The sequence below is a fragment of the Alligator sinensis genome, unplaced genomic scaffold (assembly GCF_000455745.1).
Source record: "Alligator sinensis unplaced genomic scaffold, ASM45574v1 scaffold366_1, whole genome shotgun sequence".
Classification (NCBI taxonomy): domain Eukaryota; kingdom Metazoa; phylum Chordata; order Crocodylia; family Alligatoridae; genus Alligator; species Alligator sinensis.
In genome coordinates, this window is record NW_005841851.1 from 2407071 (window position 1) to 2421187 (window position 14117).

The window sequence follows — 14117 nt, forward strand, 5'->3', positions numbered from 1 at the left end:
CACTATAAATAATATCCTTCTAGGTTTTTTCTTCAAATGCTGAAAATGAGGACAGGATTTGTTCAGGCCAAAATGTTCAAAGTGGCCGCTGATTTTGGTTCCCCAGAAGGAGATACCAGAAGGTCAAATCAAAGAGGCTTTTCACTGTTTGGACTCTGCAAGTCTCTGGTTGGACACGTAGCAACTGGAGCACCCCAGTTGGAAGAAGTTTGGCCCGACTTGTCTGCAGTCATACATGTTGGCTAATTGATTTTTACTTTGCTGCCTTGCTTACTTTACTAACCTCCCTGCACATCACTTATTTGAAAAATAGTCTGACAAAATGGAAAATTCAAAAAGAAGGCCACTTTAGGCACTGAGCTGTGAGATGATGGTCTCCTGAACGAAGCAGATGTAGTTAGACATAGGATTCTTCCAAAAATAGGGCTCCCTGTCTTAAGCTCTTGAAGCCATAAAAGGTTGACAAGGATCTCACCTCCCTAAGGACTGACAGCCTAACCCTCTTCTACAATCTAAAAGAGGGAGCTCACTTTCCATCTGGGGCCAGACACTGTTACTTGTAGGCTAAGGATCTTCTGTCTGAGCAGCCTTCAAAGACTGAGAATATGGTAAGTGCATCGTCTTTCCTTGCTATCTCAGGCTCTAATGATTGGAACATTTTTTTTGTACCTGCGATATTGATCCCACACGCTTTAACCAGTCTCTGCAAGGCTTCGTGTGAAAACATATTGCAGTATAGACTTTCCTAAGACAAATGATTTCAGAACAGCATTGAGCAGCTCTGACAGACACTTAGCGGATTCCCATTTGGTTAATTGCCTCATCTAAAATTATTTAGACATGCTTGAATGACTGCCTCATTAACAAATTATTACATTTTATAATACATCCATTTACATTCCTTTCTCTGGTCTTGAAAACTTAAAAAAAAAGTGTTTAATAATTAAAGCATTTTCTAGGGAAAAAATGTGCAGGATTAATTCTTTATGAGTGGAAATGTGGTGATCCTGGAATTTTCTGAAAGGTTATTCTCTAACACCAACACAACAGATACTATATATTTCACAAAAGGGAAGGATTCTGATTTAGAGGTTCACAGCTGAATGTCTACAGCACTAATAAATAATTACTGGCACTTTTGCCATGCCTTATCTAATGATCTGAAAGAAAACTGGTTATAAATGGTATATACAAAAAGATCACCTTATTCATCCTGGAAGTGCAACCACCCCTGTGGCTGTTAACAGTACCCAGGAATAAGATACAGCAATTTGGACAAAGTGCAAAAAATGTGGAATACTGCATCCACATGAGTATGCCGAAGAAAAGCACTAAATATCAGAGATATTCAGCTGAGAAAAATGCTGAAACAAGCTAAGAACAACCTTAAACAGGCTGTTCCACTGTGCTAAGGATCAAATTGTGCTTTGACTTAGCTAGTGCAAAACCAAATTCTAAATGAAAGTCAGCTATTTAATTTCCAAATACTCTATATGTCAAATAACCAGAGAGCCACCCATCATGGAGAAAATAGCAGCTGGCATATGCAAATAATCATAACCACATAACATTAAACTCACTAGTATAAACAAAAGGAAAGCGATGTCCAGGATGAGAGCTTCAAAGACACATGCATTTCTTTGTAGGGACTCATGGCTCTGTGTTGGCCTCTGGTAAAGATTTCTGTGTCTGTTGAGATACGTAGGTAGACAGAGCTAGCATCAAGACACAAAGTAAAAGATAGGAGATCAGTGCAACTTTTTGTGTTTTTGCCTCATCAGAAGTAAATAGAAGGGGGGTTGAAGACAAAGCAGTTGTCTCCATTGCAAGTTCCTGGCTTTGGTTAATTAATGCTACAGAATTTCTTACAATTAGGAAGTGTCTTTTTATTGTTGGTTAGCTTTAGCTTTCCGGGCAGCAGTTATGAGCTCCTGAAAATAACCATTTGTAATGGAAAAGCTGACGCTCCTTTCCTGGCTGCATCGCAGTTCGGCAGGGTGAATGGAAGCTGGCAATTAAAAAGATCTGCTTTGGGCCCAAGTTTCTAAACATCAACACCCTGCACATGACTGCAGAGATCCCATGTTTTGCTCACGGGCTCAGTTCAGAAGGGGAATCTGGTGACCAGATGGGAGTCTTTCCATGCTGCCTGCTAGGCATTTGGATGATGGGCTAGCAGCTAAAGCATAGGACTTGGGGTTTTCTAGAGAGGTATTTTTTTCTGACACCGGCTTGCTAGTGACCTTGGTCACTTTACCTCACTCTATTTCCCTGTCTGCTGTAGGAACTGTGAAAACCAAGTGCTGGATATGAAATGTGTCTTGTCTCTTCAGGCTGGGCATGCTATCAAAGTGCAATGTACTTTTTGCAAATTGGGATGAGAGTATCTTGCGTGCTGCAGGTATTTAAGTAGAATTCATGTATCCCCCATTCACCATCTTACTCCCTGGAGTGATAAAATGTTTCCAACTCTATTGAGGTGATAAAACATTTTAATAGAAATTTGAAGAGACAACAATTGCCTTTGCTCTGGCACCTGGAGGTGAGATTAATTGAGTGGAAGCAGCCATACTCTCAGACGGCTACATGACAAAATTGAAAGCTGCTTCATGCAACTTTTCCATAGGCTCTGAAATTCGGGGAATGTTAAAAGCCTGATCCTGCCTTACTATTCACCCCCAAAGCTCCTAGTATCCTCTGCTGCAGTTTGCTGGTCTGGGAATCTCAATAGTGTAAGGCTTCAATTTAGGGGAGGCGGAAGGGCAAGAAATAAGGCCCCAAGATACTCAGGTATTGAGCACTTTGCTTGTAATAATTATGACGACTTTCTTCCACTCTGGCCACAGATGTTTTGAAGGATTGTAAGATATTTTATAGAGCCTTAACCTGTCTGGTACGGAGGACCACTCACTCTCTGAAAATGTATTCACTTCTGGACCAGAACGCAGCAGCAACACTAGTGAGAATATGTACTTTGCTAAAGCCGGCAGTGCCAGCTCAACTGCAATTTGTATTTTAGGGAAAGAAAAGAAAGACAAGTGAAACATGGAAATAGATAAAGAAGCTGCCACACCTTTGCTGTCTAAAAGAAGAAAAAGAAGACACAGAGACATACCTACGGGCTAATAATTCCTTTTGTGGCAGGCTTGTTCTTTGTGGTTCCTAAAAAGGGCCAAGGCAGTTTGGTTGAAGGAGGAAGCTGTGGCGGCTGACTTGTTAGCTGGCTGTATACATGCAAAGGAAAGACAAAAGTCCTCGTGCCTGGCAGCTTGTTCCAGTCGGAGGAATAGTTCTGTTTGAATTACCATGGCCAGGACCTCAAGAGTGGTGAGAAGCCCACTGGCTTACACCTGATGGGTCACCAGGTGGGATGTAAACCAGTGGGCTTATTCTCTAATCTATCCCATCTGAAACCACAGTCCTCCGGCCCTCCCTCCCTCCCATCTCTTAGTCCCCCCTCTCTGCTCACTGCATGCTCTGGTAAGGAGGACACGGGGACGTCTCCTTGCCCGGAGACTGATGTATACAAGCATGCCACAAAACTGAAGCTCTGTGGTATCACAGTGGTCTTTGCAGGGGCAGCTGCAGGGTCCCCTAGGCTGGCCTGGCAGCACACGTACCCGGGAGTGAGGCTGCCGGAGCTGCCACATGGGGATGAGCTCAGGTGATAACATTTGGATCCAGCCCCAGGGTCTGCTGGGAGCTGAGATGCCAGGGGCCTGGCAGGCAGGAAACCTTATCGGGTCTCTCTGCCGCTCCCCCCAGTTACACAGATGCTCAGTCAATCCGGCTTTGTGCTGACTCCAAAGGAAGAGCTGGAAAAGTGAAAGCTTTCCGGAAAAGGGCAGTCGGGCTGGAACAGTGCTTATTCCCCCGCCCTCCCCCAGCAGACAGGAGCCTCATGCTGCAAACGGAGGAACTTGTGCAGTTGCAAAACTCAGGCTCGGCGCCGCCATTTCCTCCCAGCAACACCCAGGCCTCGTTGTTTGCCAGCCTGTGGCCCTCTCCTGCCGTGCTGCCTGCTAGAAAGTGCAGTGCTGCCCTCTCGTGTTCACCACGGGCCTTCTTCTGTGCCCAGCTGCCCATGCTGTCTCTAGGGTCACCCCAGCAGGTTTGTAGAGAGAAATCTCCTATGAAGTTGACAAGAGGCAGGAACACAAAATCATCCCTGCACACATGTACTGGTTCAAATAGACACTGAAAAGACTGGAAAGCAACAGGAAATACTTCAGGCTGAGCGGTATCTATCTACATCATCCATCTCAGGCTCCCTGCTGCTCTTTACCTTGCCTAGCACAGCGCATGTTGGATACAACACTGCTTTCTCTGTGCTGGACTCAGAGAAGACATTAGTTAGCACGTGCTTAAGTGATTTTGAAGCCTAAGACCCCCTCAGTAGAGAAGAACAGAAATGTCAGTAAATGGGCAGCGTGGCGGCAAAGAGAATTGAATGTGGATTAGAAGTGCTGGGAAATACTTCAACTCTCAAGAACAGAGCAAGGGAATGTTTGATAAGGGCGAGGGGCAAAATCTGTTTAAATTTGAAAAAAAGGAAATAATGTTTGTACACAGCTTAGCCAGCCAGTGGAACTCACCAACATCAGAGAGTTCAGAAAGGAGGATCTGAAGAAAAAGTAGACATTGATACAGGTAACCAGTGATTTAGGTAAGACCATTTTGTTTTACACATAAGGAATATTAGGGGACAAGTTATCCTCCAGATGAGAGAGACTAAGCAAGAAACTTCCACTATCAGCAAGTCAGTTTTTATTGCCCACTAAGGGGAGTCTTGTGTTTTCCTCTCAAGTCTCCGGTGGTGACCGCTAGAGATAAGAGGAAAGACAGACCACAGAACAGATCCAGTGTAACCAAATCTAGTAGGACAGCGGTTCTCAACCTTTTTTGTGCCAGGACCCATTTGTAAACATTGATGGCCAGTCCAGACCCAGTAAATAGTTCAAGTGGAAAACAGCCCCCTGGCCCTGCCAGTGCCCCTCACTCCCAATCCACCCTCACCCCCACTCCCCAGCCCTGCTGGTGCCCCTCACTCCTGACCTGCTACCCCCAAGCCCAAGCCCAAGCCCAAGCCCCGCAGGAGGAGGGACCTGGGGGGGCGCATGCCTCCCAGATTTGAGGGCCCACAGCAGGCATGGGGCTACAGCCTGGCCAGACTGGCATGGGCAGAACCTGCCTCTGTGACCCAATGGGTGGTACCCACTGCAGAAGGGCCAAGCGGGGCAGTGACACGTTGCTGCCACAACAGGTGGGACCACCACTGCCGGGAACCCTGCACCAGCTGTGCCACCAGCAGTGCGAGGAGTAATGGATGGGGATGAGGGGTCGCACTTCCCTCACCTCATCCCACCACCAGCCACTTGCAGGCCAGGCCACAGATCTACCCCACTCCCATGGCTCCGCTGCTGCCATTGCCCTCCATCCACAGCTTTACCCCAGAGGAGAGGTGAGGTGGCGGGCAGCACGGGCAGCCTGAGAGGAGCAGCGGCAGTGGTGGCGGCCAGGCCATGGCGCCAGGATAGAGCAGTGGCCCAGCATGTGAGTGGCTGGTGGCAGGAGGAGGTGAAGACAGTGCAGCCCCCACAGTCTGTTCCTCCTTGAGCTGCTAGCAGTGTGGGGGGCGCAGGGGTCCCGGCAGCAGTGGCAGCAATGAGTCTCGCTGTCTTGATCTGCCTTCCTGTGCCAGATCCCGCCCACTGGGCTATGGAGTGGCTCCTGCCCAGGTCAGTCTGGCCAGGCTGCAGCCCCATGCCTGGTGTGGGGGCACAAATCTGAGGGGCATGTGCCCTTCATGCCCCTCCAATGTGTCTCCTGTGGGCCTTCCACCCCATAGACTTCCCCCCACAGTGGGGGGAGCTGTGGCACCTGCTCTCCACACTGCCTGGCTGCCTCGTGCATGTGTGCATGTGCACATGCATGTGGCACCCCCTGCCTGATTGTCCTCCTCCCGCTCCCTACAGCTCCAAGCAGCCCTTTGCAGGCTGCAATTCTGCCAACCAGCAAGGGGAAACCCATGGTTTCCCACATTTTTCTCCTTTAAAGGATCATTCATTTTTAAAGTTTGTTGATCCATTTTTAAAGTTTGTTTGTTCCCTTTCATATATTCTTGCAAACCACTTTTGGGTTGCGACCCACAGGTTGAGAAATGCTGTACTAGGACATGTGATGGGGTACCTAATTCTAACAAAGAATTGCTATGAAACCTCATTAGGGATGGAACCTGTGATCTAGAGCTCCAGCCCCTAGCATTTAAGACAATGATGTTCAATCTTCTGGCCCCATGGACCGGATGAGTGGCACAAAGCTGATCCGCAGGCCAGATCCAGCATGGGGGGTTGGTCCTCAGGCCAGATCCAACATAGGGTGGGTGTATAGGATTCGTCCACAGGTGTGATGTGAGGCAGCAGCCCAGCCCCACACACCTGATGTGGCTGCAGAGTGACATTGTGCACAGGCTTGGCCGTGCATATCAGCGCAGTTGGCACACAGGGCTGTGTCATTCAGCCCACAGGACTCCCCCTGGGTCCAGAAATTTAGCATCAAGGGAGTGGTGGCAACAGTAATTTTCATGGCCTCCAGAGCCACCTCCACAGTCGTGGCAATTAACACTGCCACCACTCCCCTTGTATCAAATTTCTGGACCCATGGGGATCCCCTGGGCTGGATGACACAATACTATGGGCCGGGTTCAGCCCCACTAATTTAAGCTAAAGCAGGATACACTGACTGTGAGTAAACAGTAGGGGGCTATAGGCTTTAAGATCAGCTGCTTGTAAGACACAATCTCCATCCCTAAACCTATGTTACATGGAATTCAGAACAGTAATTTCCCAGCCTGGGCTGCTATAGCAGATCTAAAATGGGAAAAGCTTGTTAGATCCTTGTTCATGATCTGTTTCAGTGAAGAGGATACAGTTTTGCTTGTAGTACAGAGGGTTTTAAAAGGTTTTATTGGTTGCAAAAATGAATTACATATTGATAATGCCAAATGCATACCAGAGTATGAAACGGTTCAATACCGTCAGGTAACGTATGGGACTGGACAGCAACCCCCAGAGACTCCAACGTAACAAAGAATGCAATGCTGGCTTTGCACAGCAGCACTGGAGATTTGACTGTTTTAAGGAATAACGCTCTGGAGGTTTGGAGCAAATGAAAACTGCATAATCTTTGACTCCTCTACAGAAAGACTGGATTTGCCCCTATGTCCCGTGCTGATGGGCAACTGGGTGAGTAACAATAAACCTGCTCTGCTCCTGGCCTGAAAATACCAGGACTCAGAGGAACAGACAGGTCTCTGTACCTTGGGGAATAAACAGACTTCAGCTGAGAACTTTGCCGAACCATTACGCTCAGCAGCGATTTATTCCATTTTAAAAGACAAAATATATTCCTGTCCATTCTGTATCCTGATACAGAAAAAAGGCAGCGGAGAGGGGAGAGCAAAGAGAACTAGGAGGGAGATAGAAAAGAGCCAGAAGAGCAGACTCAGTAAATGAATCCTGCTCTGCTACCCCCGCAGCAAACTATGTGTAAGTTAAATATAGACCCAACACTTCTCCAGGGAGCCAGATGCACAAATGGATCACACGCCATGAATTTGTAGCAGAGACTCTAGTCTCTACCCCACTGGCTGGCAGAGAACACTTCATTTTTAAATCATTAGTGCCTGTCTCCAGGGTAGCTCTCACAGCAACGTATGGCAGAAAACAAGTCTTTTTAAAGCTATGCAATGTTTCTCTCCCATCGTGGCTCCTTTGAGGGATCCAGAGCTACCATTTAATAAACAAAAACACCTGAACACTTGCAGAAAGTGGCTACCTCCCACATCTACCAGGGCAGGCTCAGTTGAGATGAAGCTCTTGTTAATGAGAGAGCAATCAGCATTAACTCCTTCCCTACTCTCTATCATGGATATCACTTAGCAGTTGTACTCCCACTCCTGATGTAGGTACTAGTTCTGCATGTTCACATTAGAATTACTCATGTTTTCACAGTCAGGCATGTGCTCATACACCTTGTAGAACTAGTTTCCTATTCAGAAACGGTCTAGTTCACAATGCTTGGGGAACAGAAAGAATGCTGCCATGTTAGGCAAATAGTCTTTGATGGCCCATATTTTTGTCTGGGTGGAGGGAAGTGCTATCATTTCAAGAGTCCTGGCTTTGCAGTGATACCTCTACCTCTACCTACCTGCCTAATTTTCCTGTCATTGGTTCTTGTTGAGATATCAGACCATGGGAATCGCATTATGCAGATGATTATCTTGCATGTACCCTACCCATATGTTTCCTATGCTGTATCCCCTTAAGTGCTGACCCTAACTAGACCACACTGGTTTCATTTTCCCCTGCACCTTTCTATCTAACTGGAAAATTGTTTAGTGAATCGTTTGGGAGCTAGTAGGATCTTTTTGATTTATTCTCTTTTGTACAGGGTGAGGCGCTGACACCTGAACAGATAACAGAGTATAAAGGCATCTTTGAGATGTTTGATGAGGAGGGCAATGGGCTAGTTAAAACAGAAGACCTGGAGAAGCTTATGAGCCTCTTGGGGATCAACCCAACCAAGAGAGAGCTGTTAACAATGGCCAAAGATGTGGACAAAGACAGTAAGAACCTCTCCCCACCTTCCCAGATGCTCTGTGGTTCACAAGAGGAATCACCAAGGCAGGACAGATCCTTACTAGATAGCTACTCAAAAGTGAGCATGTTAAAGTACCCTAGTACTTCATTGTTCTTTTAGATAAGGGCACCTTCAACTGCGATGGTTTCCTGGTTTTGATGGCCATTTACCATGAGAAAGCTAAAAATCAGGACGAAGAGCTGAGGGCAGCCTTCAAAGTCTTCGATAAGGAACACAAAGGCTACATTGAATGGGATACGCTCAAGTAAGTAGTAGATTTGCTTCATGTAATGCTTTTAGGCTCTAAGCACACCAAACTCCCACTGATTTAAGTATCAGAAGTGGGCCATGCTTTCCAGGAAGAAAGATGATTGCTGTGGCTTTAGGAAGAATTTAGTCAAAGAAATAATTTGCTCAGCTTTAATACTCATAGAGATTTGGCCCCATGTCTTTAGTTTGAGTAAATCAACCACTTACAATTTGAACTATGCTCATTTATATGAGCTGAGCATCTGAACAAGTATTTTTAACAACAAATATAACTAAGCTGTAGTCATCATCAATGTGGGAGCAAAAGTAAAAGGCAAAAAAAATGAGAAAAAGACACGAAAGAAAAATAAAAAGCAATGAAAAAAGAGTACGTCATATAAGTAGCTAATATTTCTACTCCGCACTTTAAAATTAGCTAATATTTCTACTCCGCACTTTAAAATTAGTTTACATTTCCAAATGCATACAAAAACAGTTTCCATTAGTCTGGATAAGATTAGTTCTTTTAGTTAAGGTTGTAAAGAAACATTCCTCTGGTTAAGCAGCATTAATCAAATTCTCATTCATAAATGAGTTAAAAGAGGAGCATGGAGCTCCAAAATTTGTGTTTATCATTAAGAGTGTTTAACATCTCTAGATCTTGGCCTTGATGAACAAAAAACCCAAATTTTCTTTAATTAAAAAAGCTCTGGATTTGCCTCAAAGCTCCAAGAAGCTTCAAAGGACTACCAAGGTTGGCAGGATCTGAGTTGCTACAGAGTTGATATTACAGCTCATTCCAAGAGAGCCAATGCAGGCCTTGGCAGGATCCTAAGTATCTGCCCCAAAAGTGCTAATCGTTTAAAAGGATGCAAAAAAACAGGAATTCCTCTAGGAAAGTAAGATTGTTCCAACTCTTTGAGCTGCTGCTTTGGGAGTACAGGAGTGAGACAGTTTACAACTGGCTCATCAAAGACAGCTCAGTAACCAAATGCTTCTGGATTTTCTAAAAAAAAAATCAGTTCCATTAGATATACAGTGGCTGTTGGGTTCTTTGGCAAATCTGATGCTACCTGGATATTTGATCTTGAATTGTTTTTTAAAATTTGACCACAAATATGGTTGTGCTCCAATTACTTCTAGGTTGTCAACCCACGTGATGCTCCAGCAAAAAGAAAATCTTAAAAAATAACACTCACTTTCTTTTAACTTGTAAGCACTAAAGGAAATGATGTCTCTATTCCCATCTCCTTTTGCCAAAGGAAGGATAACTGCCATGAAGGTCTGTCATGGCAAGAAGCTTCTCGCAAACCATATTTGCTTTATTGCTCTGGGGATCATCATGCTGATGGAAATTGCCTGAGTTACACACCAAGCATGTGGCAGACAGGCCAGCCCTGTGCACATCACAACTCAGCAAGCAGAGCATAGCCAGCAGGGAGAGGAGCAATAATCCACAGCACTTTTCTATGTGCTCGTGTACACAAGATAGTAGCAATCTTTGCAAAGGTTTGGCAGCTGCAGAGAGATGTGGCTGAGTGTATTTTCTTATACCTACTGAAGGTCTGCATCAAATGTCTTGCCTTGCTGTATTAGCTTTTCTTTTATGCTGTGTCAGATAATGTGAACTGTAACATGCCTCCCTCTAGAGGCCAAATCCCTATATTTGAATGTGTGATTGGCCTGTCAAAGCTGTATTACATTCAGGATTCTCAGACTTATACGCTAATGCCATGGGTGAGATTTCAAGAGCTATTTTCTTCATTAAATGGGATCACAGCATCTCAGCTTTCTGTTTGTGTTGGGGTTAGGAAGAGATAATACACTAGAAAAAGTACTGTACAGAATGATCCTCAGTCAGATGGCTTACAAGGGCTTTTCCAGCTCTCACGTCTGTGATAGTATAGTGTGGTGGTAACAAGAATGTGTAATGCCATAATTTCATGCATCTTTTCCATTGAATATGAATAGAGCATGCTGTAGGGGTAGCTGTTGGTTAAAGTAGGAGTCTGGAAACCAGGATTTCTGGATTCAATTACTGGTTCTGCTGTTCATACAGCATGACTGATATTTTCAGAGGTGCTGATTATGTGCAGCTCCCATTTACCTTTAAATGGATTGCCAGTGCTCTGTACATATGAAAATGAGGTCTTGTGTGACCTTGGCGAAGTCATACATCCTCTCCATTCCTCAGTTTCCCAGTACGTAAAATGGATCAAAATGCATCTACCTGCAAATGTGACGTAACATAGTTAATGCTGCACAATGCTTCAAAATTCACAGAGGGAGGACAATGTATTGCCAGCTTTGATCTGTGTTTTAGGTATGTGCTGATGAATGCTGGAGAGCCACTGAACGAAAATGAGGCTGAACTGATGATGAAAGAAGCTGATAAGGATGGGGATGGAACCATTGATTATGAAGGTAAAGTATCCCCACACAAGGCCTTTTTTGCAAATACAGGTACACAAAGACATTTCTTCCTGATCCTCTGTAGTCACCAACTTTGCTCTTTCTTGACTTCTTCAGAAGCATTGCCCACAAGTCACCCTTTAGGTAGGATTAGGTGGATGTATTTCATACTCACTAGTGTCAAGCACTTGTGTGTGATCTAGGACCACAGCAGTGGGAACTCTTGAGTTTTAATGCTGCTCTGATGCTAACTTCCTTCCTGGACCTTGAGCAATTCACATAAACCTCTTCAATCTCTCAACACTCTAGTGATTTTATGCCCTTAATCCCTTGTGAGGACAATTCTATATTCCTCCTACTTAGGGGTTTTGTGGGATTAAAGATTGTTATGGTTAAATCTACTTCCCAAAAGCTAATGTTTGCAAAACTGACTGGTAATTGTGTTTTAATTTTAGCAGGTCCAGTCTTAGAGTAAAGGAGTTCATTGCTTTCTAATGATCAAATGCTTCAAATTGGTCACCCAAAATCACTAGTCACTTCTTAAAATTTTGTTCTGTGTGGGCACGTCTATATGAGATGCCTAATGTGCAGCAGCCTAATAATACTGAGCAGTAGCATGCCAGGCAAAAACCATGCTAATACGCTACTGCACAGTAGTATTAGCCTACTGTGCATTAAGCATTACAAAGCACCTACTCTGGATTCATTCAAAAGGTGTTTGGATGTTTATCTTGCTGGGATCATTTATCTCTGGCAGGGGAGTGGGACTCAATGATCTTACGAGGTCCCTTCCAGCCCCCAGTATCTATGAAATTTATGGAAAAAAAACGTTTGTCGGTGCTACTGTGCAGTAACTGTGGTTACTGTGCATTTAGTAAGTACTTCATTAAGCAAGTACTAAACTAAATGCTCAATAACTACTGAGCACTAACAAACATGTAAATGTGCCCTGTATGCGTGTTGTGAGGTCTAATTAGGTGCAGTTCCAGGGCTCATAATTTATTCTTTTTGCCAGCACTAAAATAGCTTTAAAATATTTGGTAAGATATTTAAATTCTGTAGTTAAATGAAAAAGGAATTCTTTTTGTAACAAGAAAAATAGGAGTTGAAGCACATGAATATCCATTCATTGGGAGCATTGTTTTATACAGCAGAATTCAACTACAGTTGTCTGGCCCTCCAAAATTATATGTATGACATTTATAGTCGGGATAAAGCTGTTTTTACTTCTGTGCCGATCTTCATAAAAAAATGCTGCCTTTCTCAGTGCAACCTGAAGGCACTGAGAAATGCCTGTTTATGGTTTGGATTAACAATGAAAAGGCTGGTCAAGAGGTGGCTGAGTTTAATAATCACATTGCATTTCATCTGACCTTTCAGCAGGTGGCAATAGAAGCATACGGCAGAAAGATCACAGTGTTTTCCCATTACTCATACATTATTCAGACTTTTTGGAAAGAAAATGCATTCATTAGAGACATCTTGGCTGTCTCACTCACTACTGTAGTTTATGGGTATTCTAATATACAGTACTACCAGAAATGTAATTTTTATCCTGTAAGAGAAGATAGGAGCTGGACAAAAAATTGTTTTGATCAGTGACTATGCTCTAAAAATATTGAGTTCTCATATGATGGAGCATTTTAGACACAGAGTCATATCAGATCCAGCACATGGTTCATCTACCTTTCTCAAACAGTGATCAGTACCAGACACTTCAGAGGAAAATGCAAGAACCCCTACAGTACAATAGTCTGCTCAGAGAGAGTGTTTCTTCCTATAATCTTTTATCAGTTAAAGGATAGGTTAAGTCATGATACATGCAGGCTTAGAGCCTTTTTTATTCTCATTATGCTGTATAAATATCAGTTAACACATTGTCTCTATTTTACAAGCAACGTCATAGCGCTATACCCACAGCCAGGAATGAGCCAGGACTAGAGTTTGGGAATGCCTAACTTGCAATTTTCTGTTTAGACCCATTGGTCCCATTTCTTTCTGTAACACATTTTTCTGCCCTCTCCCATTTTTGGTATATCCACCCCTATCTTATGCAGCCTGTAGACACCTCAAATAGCTCATGTCAGGCTCTGAACACTTTATTTCTACTCTCCTTTGTCCTAACATAGACACATGCTGCTAATACCAAGAGAAACTTTCTTGTTGGGAGAAGAGCAGGCAAGGCAGTGGCAATGGTTTCCTTACTAGTAATGTCTGACAATGTAATTAGCTGCCTCCAGCTTACCACAATTCATTAGAGAGCAGTAGACCTTCCTCTGAAACCTTGACCCTACCAGTTTGACCCAAGCCATTTTCTCACCAAAGAACCAGAAGAGTAAAAATGAAGCCATGGGGGGGCTGCCTTGCTCTCCTTTTATTTTGAATGCAGGGGCATTTAATTTAAAGGCCCCTGTAATTAAGGCTCTGTGAGTTTCATACTACTAATTTCTTTTAGGTGAGAGCTTAGCAGGCGGGCTCTCAGCATGAAAGCTGGGCAAGATCCTTGTAAGATGCAAAACTGGAATTGCTCAACCCATTTTAAAACTGGAAAGGAAAATAGTTTTGGATTCCCCTCTCCCTGTATGTCTATAAATTAAAGGCTGGTTTAAAAAAACAAAACAACTAACTCCTTCTTTTAGCATTATAGATTCTCCTGGGCTTTGGATGAGGCCCATCATTTTTGCTCTGAACTAGTGTGGTGAGTTTTAAAGTCACAATGTGAACATCTCTGTTCAGTGGTACTACACCAGCAGAGAATTTGCCCTGTGCTCTGAGCACAAAGGTGGAAGGCAGGCATGTATGTTATATAGGGAAAG

The 14117-nt window shown here is 44.0% G+C and overlaps 1 protein-coding gene across 4 annotated transcripts in view; it reads left to right on the top strand.

Annotated features, from left to right (window-relative positions):
• Nucleotides 1–452: 452 nt before the first annotated feature.
• CALML6 (calmodulin like 6) overlaps nucleotides 453–14117 on the top strand; it is a 14279-nt gene continuing 614 nt past the window's right edge. Inside the window, exons 1-6 of one of the 4 annotated variants that reach the window (XM_025211624.1) lie at nucleotides 492–608; nucleotides 2285–2401; nucleotides 7201–7244; nucleotides 8452–8626; nucleotides 8761–8905; nucleotides 11213–11313. In XM_025211624.1, coding sequence (XP_025067409.1) covers nucleotides 2341–2401; nucleotides 7201–7244; nucleotides 8452–8626; nucleotides 8761–8905; nucleotides 11213–11313 — 526 coding nt within the window. In that variant the 5' untranslated portion in view covers nucleotides 492–608; nucleotides 2285–2340. Of the gene's footprint in view, nucleotides 609–2284; nucleotides 2402–7200; nucleotides 7245–8451; nucleotides 8627–8760; nucleotides 8906–11212; nucleotides 11314–14117 lie in introns of those variants that run through there. The other 3 variants (XM_025211644.1, XM_025211647.1, XM_025211635.1) reach the window with 3 other exon arrangements.